Source organism: Camelus dromedarius, chromosome 21, assembly GCF_036321535.1.
Source record: "Camelus dromedarius isolate mCamDro1 chromosome 21, mCamDro1.pat, whole genome shotgun sequence".
Lineage (NCBI taxonomy): Eukaryota > Metazoa > Chordata > Mammalia > Artiodactyla > Camelidae > Camelus > Camelus dromedarius.
Genome location: NC_087456.1, coordinates 26,791,082 through 26,803,439, shown reverse-complemented (window position 1 = coordinate 26,803,439; position 12,358 = coordinate 26,791,082). Strand labels below are relative to the sequence as shown.

Sequence of the window (12,358 nt, the reverse complement as noted above, 5' to 3'; positions counted from 1 at the left end):
CACTTCACATATGTGCAGAGTGTTCGGACCTGACCCGGACACTCTCTCTTCCTTATTGCTGGCTCTGAGGCACTTCAGTCACATTCCTAAGACTGTTCTTGTACTATTTCTGCCACCAATGTTTGAATCATTGAAAGATAAGAGAATTCAGGGGACCATTCAACCGGAATGGGAATATTAAAGAGTCCTACACTTGCCTTGTGAAAGACTTAAATTGAAGAACTTATGACATGTATTCGATCTAAAAGTGGCTCTATGTTCCTGTAAGAAGAGATATATTTGAAGTCCTCTAATGCATGTTCTGTATTTCTGCACAGCAAATTTAGATACATCTTCTACAGCACTTAAGATACATAATAGTCTGTATAAATACAAACAAATTATATAAACTGCATAATAGTCTATATCCACATATATGATTGCATAAAACATATGGAATAAGGTGGTCTTTACATATATATTCTTACAGAAAGGCCATGAGTATGTTGTCATGAAAAGAACATGGGTTTAGGCGTCATGCAGCTGTCGGCTTGAATCCTCCCTTTGCCCTTCAATCATTATGTCCTCTTGGGTAGCTAAGAAGAACCTAACACTCTGAATCTTCATTTTGTGGGCAAAGTGGTGATAGTAACACCTATGTTATCAAGTTGCTGCAAAGATAAAATCAAATAATAAGGTTCTGGTACCCTATTAAGTGGTGAATATTATTCTACATAAATACAAACACATTCTGCACACAGGTGTTTCCTACTTCCAAATTCTGAAAATTCAACAAAGTCGAGGATGAAGATCAGATGTTACACTTACAACTACACGCAGAATTTCACAATGTAGCACTTTATGTGGATGGAGCAACTGTATTATGGGTGCTCCAATTTTAAGTTATTCTTTAGTTTTTCTAGTGCTGAACTAGTAGGGATAGGTCTCCTAAATAGAGAATTTAAGCTTCACATCTTTTATTTCCTTTGAAATCATCATGTCAAGAAATACCTATGTATCTACATATATCTGTATCTCTCTATATTTCCTTCCCTTCTCACTGCTTACTCTCCTGTTGATATGAATCTTATTTTCCTATTCTATAATTAATCATGGAAAAAAAAATCACTCTTTCTATAAAAGATTTACCAAATGAAGTTGAGAGAGACCATTTATAAATTTGAATGGTTAAGGATCCCAGGCAATAAGCCAATGTTATAATAGCAGCATTGTAACTGATCAAGTATCTACACAGAAAACATTTGCTCATAGTTTGCGGCATCACAAACCCATTACAGTTAATTGTTGCTTATTCCTATGTGGGTGTCTACATTTTAATGCCCAGTTGGCTCCATCCGATCACAGGTTTTTATTTCTACCTCCCTTACAACACTGCTCCTGCATGAGATTTTGCAATGCATGCTAATCTTATTCATATAGTTCATTACCAAGCGTAGGAAGGCTTCCTGTCCCCTCTGGTATAATGACCTCTCTGTGCTCAGCACTTGTGGTTTTCCCTGGACCATGCTCAGTAGAATGACATGCTATTAGAATGATGTGGTTTTTGAGGTGGAAATGATGCAAATTTTTTTAGTCTAATGCTAACCTGTCTAAGTCAGGAAAGATGGATCTCAGATTGCTGCACACCTGGGACTGGAAATCAGATGGCCACATTCATGGCCAGGTGGCCGCCTACTACAACATGGGCCTTGGGTTTTGAGGCTGCTTCAATACTTTCGAATTCTTTACTATTTGTCTCTTCTGGGGTGATTTACCTTTTCATCTACTTATGCCTTGTTTTCCCAACAAGCTTGTAACTTTCTTGAGGCCAAAAACACCACCTCTGAAGTTTTTGTATCCTTTAAGACCTACACAAAGTCTTGCATTTGGGCAGGTGTGTAGGAGATACTTTTGTGATTGCTGCCTGAAAAACCTACACAAGGAACATACAACACATCCAGACACCGAAGGGAAATGATCTGCTTTTTTAGTTTCTTGGCACTGTGCCTCGTCCTCAGTGCAAGTGATTAAGGATTATCCGCATTTTACTCTGGATGCTTTATGAACTTTGTAGGTGTGCTCTGCGCAGAGCCCTTGTCTTTTACCTGTGGTAGTAGGTCCAGGCAAAGGTGCAGCTTTTCTTCTCCGTTTGATATCTCCCGTGCATAGGGATCCTAAGTGCATGCTTGTTTGCCTACAAGTAATTATCAGAAAAAACTATTAACAAAGGAGGGGAAAAAAATGACACATAAATACACAGCTTGTATAATCTGAACCTAAATCAAAACATTCTCAACAAAGATGGAGCGGCATAGTAAAACCACCAATCTTGTTTATATCGAAACATAATTACGTTTGTTGACAAGCGTTCAGCAGCTAAATGCGCCATCATAAATTGTTACTGGAATGAATAATATAAAAGGAATGCTTTTTAATTTTCAAAACTGGCAATCTTTCTGGCTCAACATAAAATCAAGCACTGTTGCTTCTGACAGGAAAATAGCTAAGATTAATTATTCTAAAGAGATCACAATATTGTTGCTAGGTTATCAATTGGTTACTAATGCTTTACTGTCAGAACAACATATATTACAGGAAAAGTATGATCAATTTCTTTCAGGATATTACGCAGCAGTGAATTCTCTCGGAACATTTAAAAATAAAAGGAAATAGTGATGTTCTTCCTTATAATTCACATGATTAGAACTCTTTAGTTAATTATGTATTAGCTAGGTGAGGAAACATAATTTGATTGCATTAATGCTGCTCTACTGATACTAAACGGGGCAACATGATATAGGATAACATTTCAAAGACATGTTGTATAAGAACTGAGAAGCAGATCTGCCAATTTTGAAGCTAGTCAGGATTAGATTGTTCTGTCTAATCATGGACCCCGAAATTTAAGAGTTTTGGAAAAATTAGAAATGGCTCAATTGGAAATCAAGACAAACTGAAGAAGAGGGAAGAGATTTAAAAATCTTCAAATTTTTCAAGCTATAGAAGACTGTGTGTTCATTTCATGGATCATAATCCCTGAGATGGGGTTGGGATAGTGTCCCGGGATCATGAAGCAGAAATAAACAAAGCGTGTTTATTAGAAAGCATTTTTTTTTTTTTAGTAATTCATGGAGATGTCTGGTAATATCCTGAAGTTTTATAGAACCCAATTTCAAAACAAGATTATTAGAGAAAAATTTAAAAGAAAAAATTAATTCAAGTAAAACTCAAAATATATACTTACACACTTATACTTAGGTGTTTAAATATAATAAAAAATTGGAGCTGGGTAGTAAAATTACTTTAAATATAGATTCTTTCTATAATGCACAAAGTAAAGTAAAATTAATGATCTGGCTAATCCAAGAAGTATATATAACCAAAGAAATATACTGTGAAAATCTATCAACATTGGTAAAAGCAAACGAGTTTTGTCTAGTTCTCTTCTCTTTGTATTGAGTGCATACTGTTTCTCTTTTACAGAATAAATCTTTATTATTATTAAAATATTTAAAAAATTAGTTCATTCAATAAATGACTAACTTTGCACAAATACGTACACATATCTATGTCAAAATGTTTATTAACATGCATGACTATAACATTTTTATTGGATTTTGAGGTGCAGTCTTGGTTTATAATGCCAAGAAAACATAAATGGTTACACATCGATTTTTCTAAAAAACTACATAGAAATTAAAAAAAATTTAAATCTCATCCTTTTTATAAAACACATCTTTTTTATAAAAATTAATAAATTCACTTATTCAGCAAGCACTTACTAGTATCTACTACTGATCAAGCATGAGACCCCATAGTGATGGTGCAAATGAGGAGAGTAGGAAAAAGGAGACGGAAGATACAAAGGAAATGGAATCTTCAATTTTTATTACTGGAAGAGTTTTAAGTCCATATGGGGAGATTAAGTCATAAATACATGAAATAATTAGGGACAGTGGTGGTAATGGCCGGCACCATGAACTTTATAATCTATTACTAGAGATTACATAATTCCGTCCTTATAACAATCCTAAACATGTTTATTGAAAATACCATTTTTCTTTGTAGGGAAAAATCTGTGCTTCCATGGAAAACCATACTTCTAGAGTATGGCTCTGTAGTCACCTGATTCTGCTTCTACGGGAGCTATTTGACAATTCTTATAGAGATCTGAAAGCAGTGGGAATAATTCTTGTCTATTGTAATCCAAATGGATTCTGTCCTGAGGAAGGAGGATCCTCCCTTCTATGGAAAACCCAGTTTGCATCCACCTGCACATTCCTTCAATATCTTTTACTCCATATACATTTGTGCTTCTTTGAACCCATTATAACATCTGCCTGGTTCCCTCATTAATCAATGAGTTAAATAAAATCTCACACACACATTCACTTTACATAAGTAAAAGAGACACGACTTTACCCTTTGGTACAAAATTATCCTTTAATATCTCTGATCCCTCTTGCAACCTCCCCCTAGGAAAAGGCTGGAGTAGTTTACCTCCTGCAGAGCATCTGCCAGACAGGCTCAGATACCAGAACTAGCTGAGGAGGAGGGGAAGGTAACATTCTGAAAAGGGGAATGAGGTAGGAATCTGAATTCTGCAGTGTGGCTCTTCTGTCATCGAGCTGTGAAAACCAACGTACGGACTATCTGCTTCTGATCCTCTTGTTAAAACATAATCTATATTCTTAGATTAAGCCACTGCTGGTCAGGTTTTCTATATTTGTTGCTGAAAGTATTTCTAAATGATAGAGTTTGTTCTGTTCAAAGACTTTTGAGTAGCTCAGGATATCTGGGAAGCACTGTTTACAGAAAGAACTGTATAATATGACGGAAGAACACTGGGGCTAGACCACATACGCCCCATGAAGGATTTGGAGTTTATATCTGATGTGGAGGCATTCAAGGTCATTTAGCAGAATAAAGTTGGGCAGATTCATGGGATGCAGATGAGCTGGTGTTGAGAGGGTAACTAGGTTTGTGAACAGTCCAGACACACAGTTCCTCCCAGTTCATTTTTCACTATTATAATTAGGAATAATACAAAAATGCCACGCAATGAAACTGCTCTGTGTTAACATATCTGAGTAAGGAGGTGGGCAGAGGTGAGAAGGCAGTCAATGAAAAGTCCTAACTCTGGATTATTTTAAAAACTAAGCCAGTCTTTATTACTTTTAGATTTATTTAAAGTTCAAACTAAGCTTTAAAAAAAGTAGCCAGGAGCATCCTTCTTAAGAAGTTTCTTTTTGGAAATAATTAGAAGTATTTGAGGGTCCAACACACAGGAGCTGCCCAGTGATGACTATTAATTAACATGGCTGGTTTCTACATCATCTTTGCACTAGTTGTATGAAACTGGAGGCTTCTCATTGCTTGAAAAGTCACTCTCCCAAGTCAATATTGCCTTTAAAACTTTATTAATTTTGTATGCTATTAAAATTTATGAGGAAGGCCTGTTTACAAAGATGGTGAAAAACAAAATCCAAGAACAACTCCTCCTTCTAAACCTTTTTCTCATCAGCAGGGCTGAAAACTCCCTTCTGGCTATCTTTACAGAACAAGTGGAATATAATGTTTTTATTCAACTTCCCTCCCCCACCCCAACATAGTTACATTAAAGGAAAAAGAGACAAACGTTCAAGGAGAATAAAGTTAAAGTTAATAAAGTCAGTACCCTGAACCCAAGACCCGAGCCATAAGAAAAACAGCGAGCTGTATTTTCAGTAATTCTATCAAGAATTGACTATCTGCTACAGCGCATCGAGAGATCTGGATTATTGATCAGTAAGATTACCTCATTTAAGTGTGTCCTCCCCCCTTCCCTTCAGACAGGTGCAATGGAGTTGCTACAAATAACTTAAATAAGGCCTACTCTGTTCTTTAGTTGTCACTCTTAATGTAAAACAGAGCAGTTATTTTTTAATTTAAAATCAATGAATGTCTCAAAGGCAGCCTAGGTGCTTTGGTCTAAATGAGTCACTTGTCTTTGCAAAGCAGAACACTTGGATTATTATTCAAGGTGAGAGATGGCAGTTTTGGTTTTCTGTTCTTTTTTGTGTGTGTGGTGCGGTGTTCTGAAGAATGACAATACACTGTCCTGAAACAGACCCGACGCTATTAAAAACTTAAGATCCTTCAGTAACTGTAAGGAAACTACCAGTAATGCTATCAGTCTGTTTATTTCAGTTAGAGCATGTGCTTGGATGAAGAAAAGGAAAGAAAGTCAAAACCTGATCCTTTTATAACTACTGACACCTTAAAATACTGGGGATAAATACACACGTATCTTTCACTGGGGAGGATAAAGAAATAATGCTGTTTCCTTAGGGAGTGATAAGCATTGTCACTTAGTTATGATTTGAAACATCGCTTCCCATGTACTGATTCTGAGAATTTTCCCCTTAAATATAAATAGAAAGCAGAGCTCAAAATGAAATCATTTTGTTCTGCTTTTGAAACAGACTTTGCTTGGTTTATTCCATCATCTTTAAATGATGTGGTGGTAGGAAACAGAGCATCTTATCTAGGGGGAAAAAAGTTAAAAAAAAAAGATAATAATAAAAAAACAAAACAAAACAAAACAAAACAGAGAAAGACAAAAAATCCTACCACCTTGCCTGAGAACTGGGCTCCCGACATGGGCTGACAAGGGTGAAGCAGGCAGTGTCAAACGCAATAACATTAAAGAGAAGAAAACAGGAACTTGTCTCCTCCCTGTACACGCACATTTACAAACAGAGGCTTTTCAGAGAATTAGGCCTAGTTAAAGCTGCCCCCTGGATAAAATGTGTTCCCAAGCAGCCTCAGACAAGCTGCAGAGGGGAGACAAACAGATGTGACTATGGGCCCTGGCATTTGGCAAGAACACTCACTGTCAGTTAGAAAAATATAAGCCTGGACAGGGCATCAGCTGCACAGAAATGAAGCGGGTCTGTGGTGTCACTGGAGGAGCAGGCGGTGGAAATCCAGCCCTACGTGAGCCTCCCCTTCTAGATCCAGATTACCCTCTCTGCCCCCCCGATATTCGGTGTCAATACGTCTCAACATATTAACCGAACGGGAAAACACCAGCATCCAGCTCCCTCCTTCTGAAATGCACGTTAAGTACCAAGTCCCGTTGAGCATAAATGTTTCTTAACTACCAGGATCGCATTAACTACCATTGTTTTCAATGGTGGTGTCCTTCCAGGCCCCTTCTGCTGCATGAAGAACCCTTTGCATTTGGTATCGTTGATCACACCCTGCCCGATTCTTGGTTCTGGTGCCTTCTCTGTCTGTGGCTTTGGTCATCGGACTTCATATTCTGTCTTAAGCCCATTTCCCCTCTCTCTGGAACAGTCCAGACCTCAGCAAGGGGTAGTTTAACACAGTGCACTGAATGCAGTACTTGTGTCCCGGTCATTGGGCCCTTGCTCTATTCTGGACGTATCCTGTCCCATCATAAACCTCCTGACAGCTGAGCTCTTTCAGATTTAGGTCACTGCCTGGACTTCCCCAGATGCTAAAATGCCTCTCTCTAATGCTGCGGGCTGACCTTGTCCAAGCGTCAGCTGCTGCCGGCCCCCACGCCTGTGCACTGCCTACCTGCTGGGACAGTTCTTTACTCTGCGTCCATTAGCCTGCCATTCCCTGCTGTCTGAGGCCCCACCCGGCTTGGATACAGTGATCGGCCTGCCAGTGTGCAGTCCCTCTCAACAGCTTTAGATGGATCTGTCCTGACAGTGCCTCTTCCATCTCATCAGAGTTCAAGTCCAGACCTACCTCTTCCTAATCTGCTTTATCCTGTTACAGGTAACAGGCGGCTGCTGCTGGAAGTAATGTTTACTCCGTTTCCTCTGTGCCAGGCTGTGCGACAATAAGCACTTCCCCCCCCGGAGCTCCCGGCGAGTGTGAGGGAGGGGCGGCTGGATGTCAGGAGGCTCCTGGGGAGCTCGGGGACCGGTTTCACTGCCCCGCCAGCCGCCAGCCGAGGACTCTCTAGGCTCCTCAGAGCAGAGCCAGTGGTGGCTGAACAAGGACAGAGATGGAGGAGAAGAGGGGAGACTTCAGGTGGTCCAGGAACCTCATGAAATCACCTGCAAAGGGTGTGTCGGCATACTTTTTTAGCAAAAGGGTCCATGATTCTTATCTGATTCTGAACCATTAACAGACATTAATACTAGACTCTGTAGATTTACACCAAATTAGTATTCATAATCTAAAATAGAAAATATCTATCTTAGAGCTTCTATGGAATGTTTAAACCATTCTGTACACACAGGCCACCTTTTCTACTTATAGCATCACAAACAAGAGAATTTAATAATGTAAGTTAAAAAAAAGCCTCATCCAAGTATCTGCACTTATCACATGTTGTCTCTAAAATGCTACCCTCTTCCTTCTGCTTATCCGGCTTGACTTTCTTCATAATACCCTAAATATTTCCAAATCAATGACCATGCATAGGTGTTTGGAGAAAGGGATGTTAAACTGTGCCACAAAATACTGGTGGCAGGGGTTGGGGGAGGGTATAGCTCAAGTGGTAGAGACTATGCTTAGCATACAGCAGGTCCTGGGTTCAGTTCCCTGTACCTCCTTGAAAAATAAGTAAATAAGTAAACCTAATTACCTTTCCCCTCCTAATGTTTTTTTTTTGTTTTGTTTTGTTTTTTTTTTAATTCTGAAGGAAAAACTGAATCCAAAATACTGGTGACGATCATCTCAGTGTGATGGCATTTTGGGGGAATTTCCTTCTTTATGCCTCACACTTATATTGGACTTTATTTTTACAATGAGCATGGGACAATAAAAAGTACAAATTATAACGAGATGAATTGGAAGACAGCGAACAACAGAATTAATAACCGTAAGCGGTTTTGGCAGCAGGAGGCATTCATCGTCAAAGGCATGGTGGGGCCGTTCACGCTGCGGACGCCGAGGTGTCAGAGGGAGCCGCGGTTCTGAGGGCTGATCCTCCCGACTCCCTGGCAGCCTCTGTGCCTCTGATGCAGCCATGTCTGTTTTCCCAACTAGTTCTCCAAAAGAGCCAACCTGTCACCATACTTAAAGTTTGAGAAGGATTTTTCCCAACCTTCGGCATGTCACTTAAACTCTCTTTATCTCAGTTTCTTCACCTGCAGCAACTGTGATTAGATTAGTATTTACCTCAAAGGTTTTTCTGAAGATTTTATTTAAAAGGTCATTCGTGTAAAACATCTGGCTCAGTGCCTGCACAAAGTAAGGGATCGACAACTGTCAGCTATTCATTTTACTATTAATATCACCTCCACCTTACAGATAAAAAGCCCAAGGCACAGAAAAGAAAAGTGATCTACCCAGGATCACACAGTCCAGGGGACGTGATGGTATATATAATACAGCCAGAAGAACGCCTACTGTGTGTTAGGACTAAATAAATACACGACAGTATAAGCTCACTACATTGGAACACTATTGATGCGCTACCGTAAGGGTATAAACGAGGGTCATTTCTAAACAACAAGTAGGTGTTTTCTGGGTAGTTAATAGGAAGGTTAAATTTTTCCTTAGTGTTTGATTCTGCTTGCCTTAAATGTGTCACAGCACGTAAGAATAAAGCACTCATTTTCATTTCAAAAACTTGCTAAAAACCCACGAAAGTCTTGCCAGTCTGAAACCCACTTGACTTTCTGAGGTCAGCCCACTGCCACAGGTGTTCTCTAGGCCACCAATCGGCACCTCCCACTTCAGAGATGCCCTGCTTCCTCCCTGCAATGTGTTCCGTGCTTTACCTAAAGCCCTGAGGCTCTGTTGTTCTAATGATATCATTTCTTCTGGGTGTTAATAAACACACACTTCAATATCCCTAAACAGCTCATTTAAATGCTTCTTCTTTTTGTACCTCCTCATTACTCTAAACAAATGGGACCTGAAAGGTGATGGTGGTTGCTTTATGCAATGCAGGTAGCTTTTAGAACATTCTGAATGTATGTGAATAAGGAAATTCTCACATCTGGAGAAAAGATAATCTTTTTAGAGAGCAAATTATCCAGGAAGGTTTCTAAAAGTCTATTTGGGAGAACTGCCATTACATCTTAGCTTCCATGGTACTGATACCATGCTTTCCATGTTTGTTTAATTCCTTCAGATTTTGTTTGAAGGAACTGCTAGTCACCAAGTCCACGTCTACGGGCTAACACATGAGCAATGTGTTCTGCCCACTTGAAAAAACTTTCTTTCCATGTTTCCTAATTCCGCCATCTTTGAGAGCCTGTCCTTTCTCCCTTCAAAGTTCTTCCAGCGCATTTTAATCACAATGTTCTTTCTCTTCTTTAAACTTTCCTAACCTCATTATCTTTCCAAGTGCTTTTTCTTTATATTTCTCATCAATCTGTGCATAGGTAGCTCTGTCATTACAGTTATCTGATTGCATGACCTCGAATTGCTTTCAGATTAGAGGGGCTTGTCATTTAAAATATACACTGGAAACAACCTGAAGCCAAGTACCAAGTCTAATTTGCAGAACTTAGTTTTGCCTCCATCATATATTAGAAGCACAATAAATGTTTATTGAGCCAAAACAAATCAAACTACTGTAACAAATGTTGCCTGAACATTTCATTCGGCAATCAATCATGCATTTTCTATCGTTAACACTTTTCTTAAACTGTTATTTAAATTCACTCAAAGACACTTACTCAGCAATTAACAAAACTTGACTATGAATCACATTTTACTAGATGTTAAACAAGGAACAGCAAAGGCAGCCCCTTCCATCAAGGGGCTCAGAGCCTAACGCAGGAGACACACATGAATAAGGCATTACTATACGGTGTAATAAATCCACACAGCGATAGGAGCAGGCTACCCTTTGGGGAAATTGAGGAAAATTCATTTCGCCTGAGTTCAAATTTTGATATTGTCTCTCCAAGCAGATTCTAAGATATTTGAGGCATCTTGGAGTATTCTTTTATTCTTCACACCATGGCACCCAGGACATGGCAGGCTCTTAGTAAACTGATATTGAGCCAATTTGCTGGATTCCTAGCTATTAACTCTACATTTCTGGAATCTGAATCTTAGTATATACAGTTTCAACAATAAGTTCCTTCGAATTTTCTTTAAAAATGGTAAAGCTAGTGTTGACCCTTAGGAGAGATTAATTACCCAAAATAAACATAATTCTTTTGGCTATCTCCATTAAGTGCAAGAAGGTATGGGTCTATATTTAAAAATTGGGATGTTGATCCTGATAACATCTTGCATCTTAACATTAAAAAAATAAAACCCATCAGATCAGACTATAGATTCAGATATAACCCCACATTCTCTCTCTGGTCAGACACTATGAAATGTCTCTTAGGATGGCCTTTGGTATTGCTGCCATATAAAATAATTAATACAATTATGGGTATTTCTAATATTCTTAACTTTTTTGAGTGAAGTCCATGTATTATTCATTTTCCCCTCCGCTTCATCCAGTGCAGCATATCTGAGTATGCTTGTTGAACTGATTTTTTTTTTACTGTGTTCTCCAGTTGGCTATTTCTGACTCTAAACCAAGCTTTACGTGCAGCAACATTTTGGAGCAGAAGTGCTGAGCTTCTTTCGCCAGCTTCAGGGAATGATGGGAGTTAGAAGGGCAGGGCAGAGATCACATTTTATTATTTTAAAAATTATTTTGTATACATGTCATTTTCTTAAGTCTTAGAATTTGTTATCTGAATTACCAGGAATATCCAAGCTTACCGAGTGTCAGCTATATTATGGCTATTATGCCAAACATCTCCATAGACTTTATTTTGTTTAATCCTTACAAAAACCACTACAAGGTCTGAAGAACCTGAGGTCCAGAGAAACGGTTCCTTGTCAAAGATCACATAAACAGAAAATAAAGTTCTCATATTTGAACCAATGAATGCTTGCCTCAAAAGAATCATTTTCCCCCCTATATCACACTACTTCATTCAACTTAGTTTATTATACTCCATTTAATAAACGCCTACTGAAACTGTAACGCACCCCATGCCCTATGCCATAAAACAGGGTTGAGAAATAAAAAAGATACAGCTTTCATTTGCTAGGGGTTAAAGTCTACCGATCATGTGGGAAAATGATTTCAATTCCAAACCAGCATGTAAGGCATTCTAGGCCCCTAGCTGGGAGCACATGTCTGAAAAGGCACAAATGCCTGGAGGTGCCCATGTGAGAGGCCGTATCTGGGGCTCTGTGAGCAATTCAGTACGGCGGGAGCCTGGACATATGAAGCAGTGGGAGGATATGATTTCTCTTTGTCTGCATCAAGTGCTAATAAATTCAACAAATCTGTCCATTCACAATTATTTTAAATTCTCTAGAAAAAAAAAAAGAATGAAGCTGCCTGTTTGATTGAATTAATCAGTGTATCGACTAATCTGAT

The 12,358-nt window shown here is 38.8% G+C and overlaps 1 protein-coding gene across 3 annotated transcripts in view; it reads right to left on the bottom strand.

The window, feature by feature from the left end:
* The window catches only part of GPATCH2 (G-patch domain containing 2), a 137,446-nt gene that overhangs the window by 12,794 nt on the left and 112,294 nt on the right, over positions 1–12,358 (bottom strand). The window contains exons 9-10 of one of the 3 annotated variants that reach the window (XM_064477285.1): positions 2,085–2,173; positions 443–650 (exon numbers count right to left, since the gene is read on the bottom strand). The exons of 1 other annotated variant lie outside the window; for it this stretch is intronic. In XM_064477285.1, the coding sequence (XP_064333355.1) occupies positions 643–650; positions 2,085–2,173 (97 nt within the window). In that variant the 3' untranslated portion in view covers positions 443–642. Of the gene's footprint in view, positions 1–442; positions 651–2,084; positions 2,174–12,358 lie in introns of those variants that run through there. One more of the 3 variants, XM_010993064.3, reaches the window with a different exon arrangement.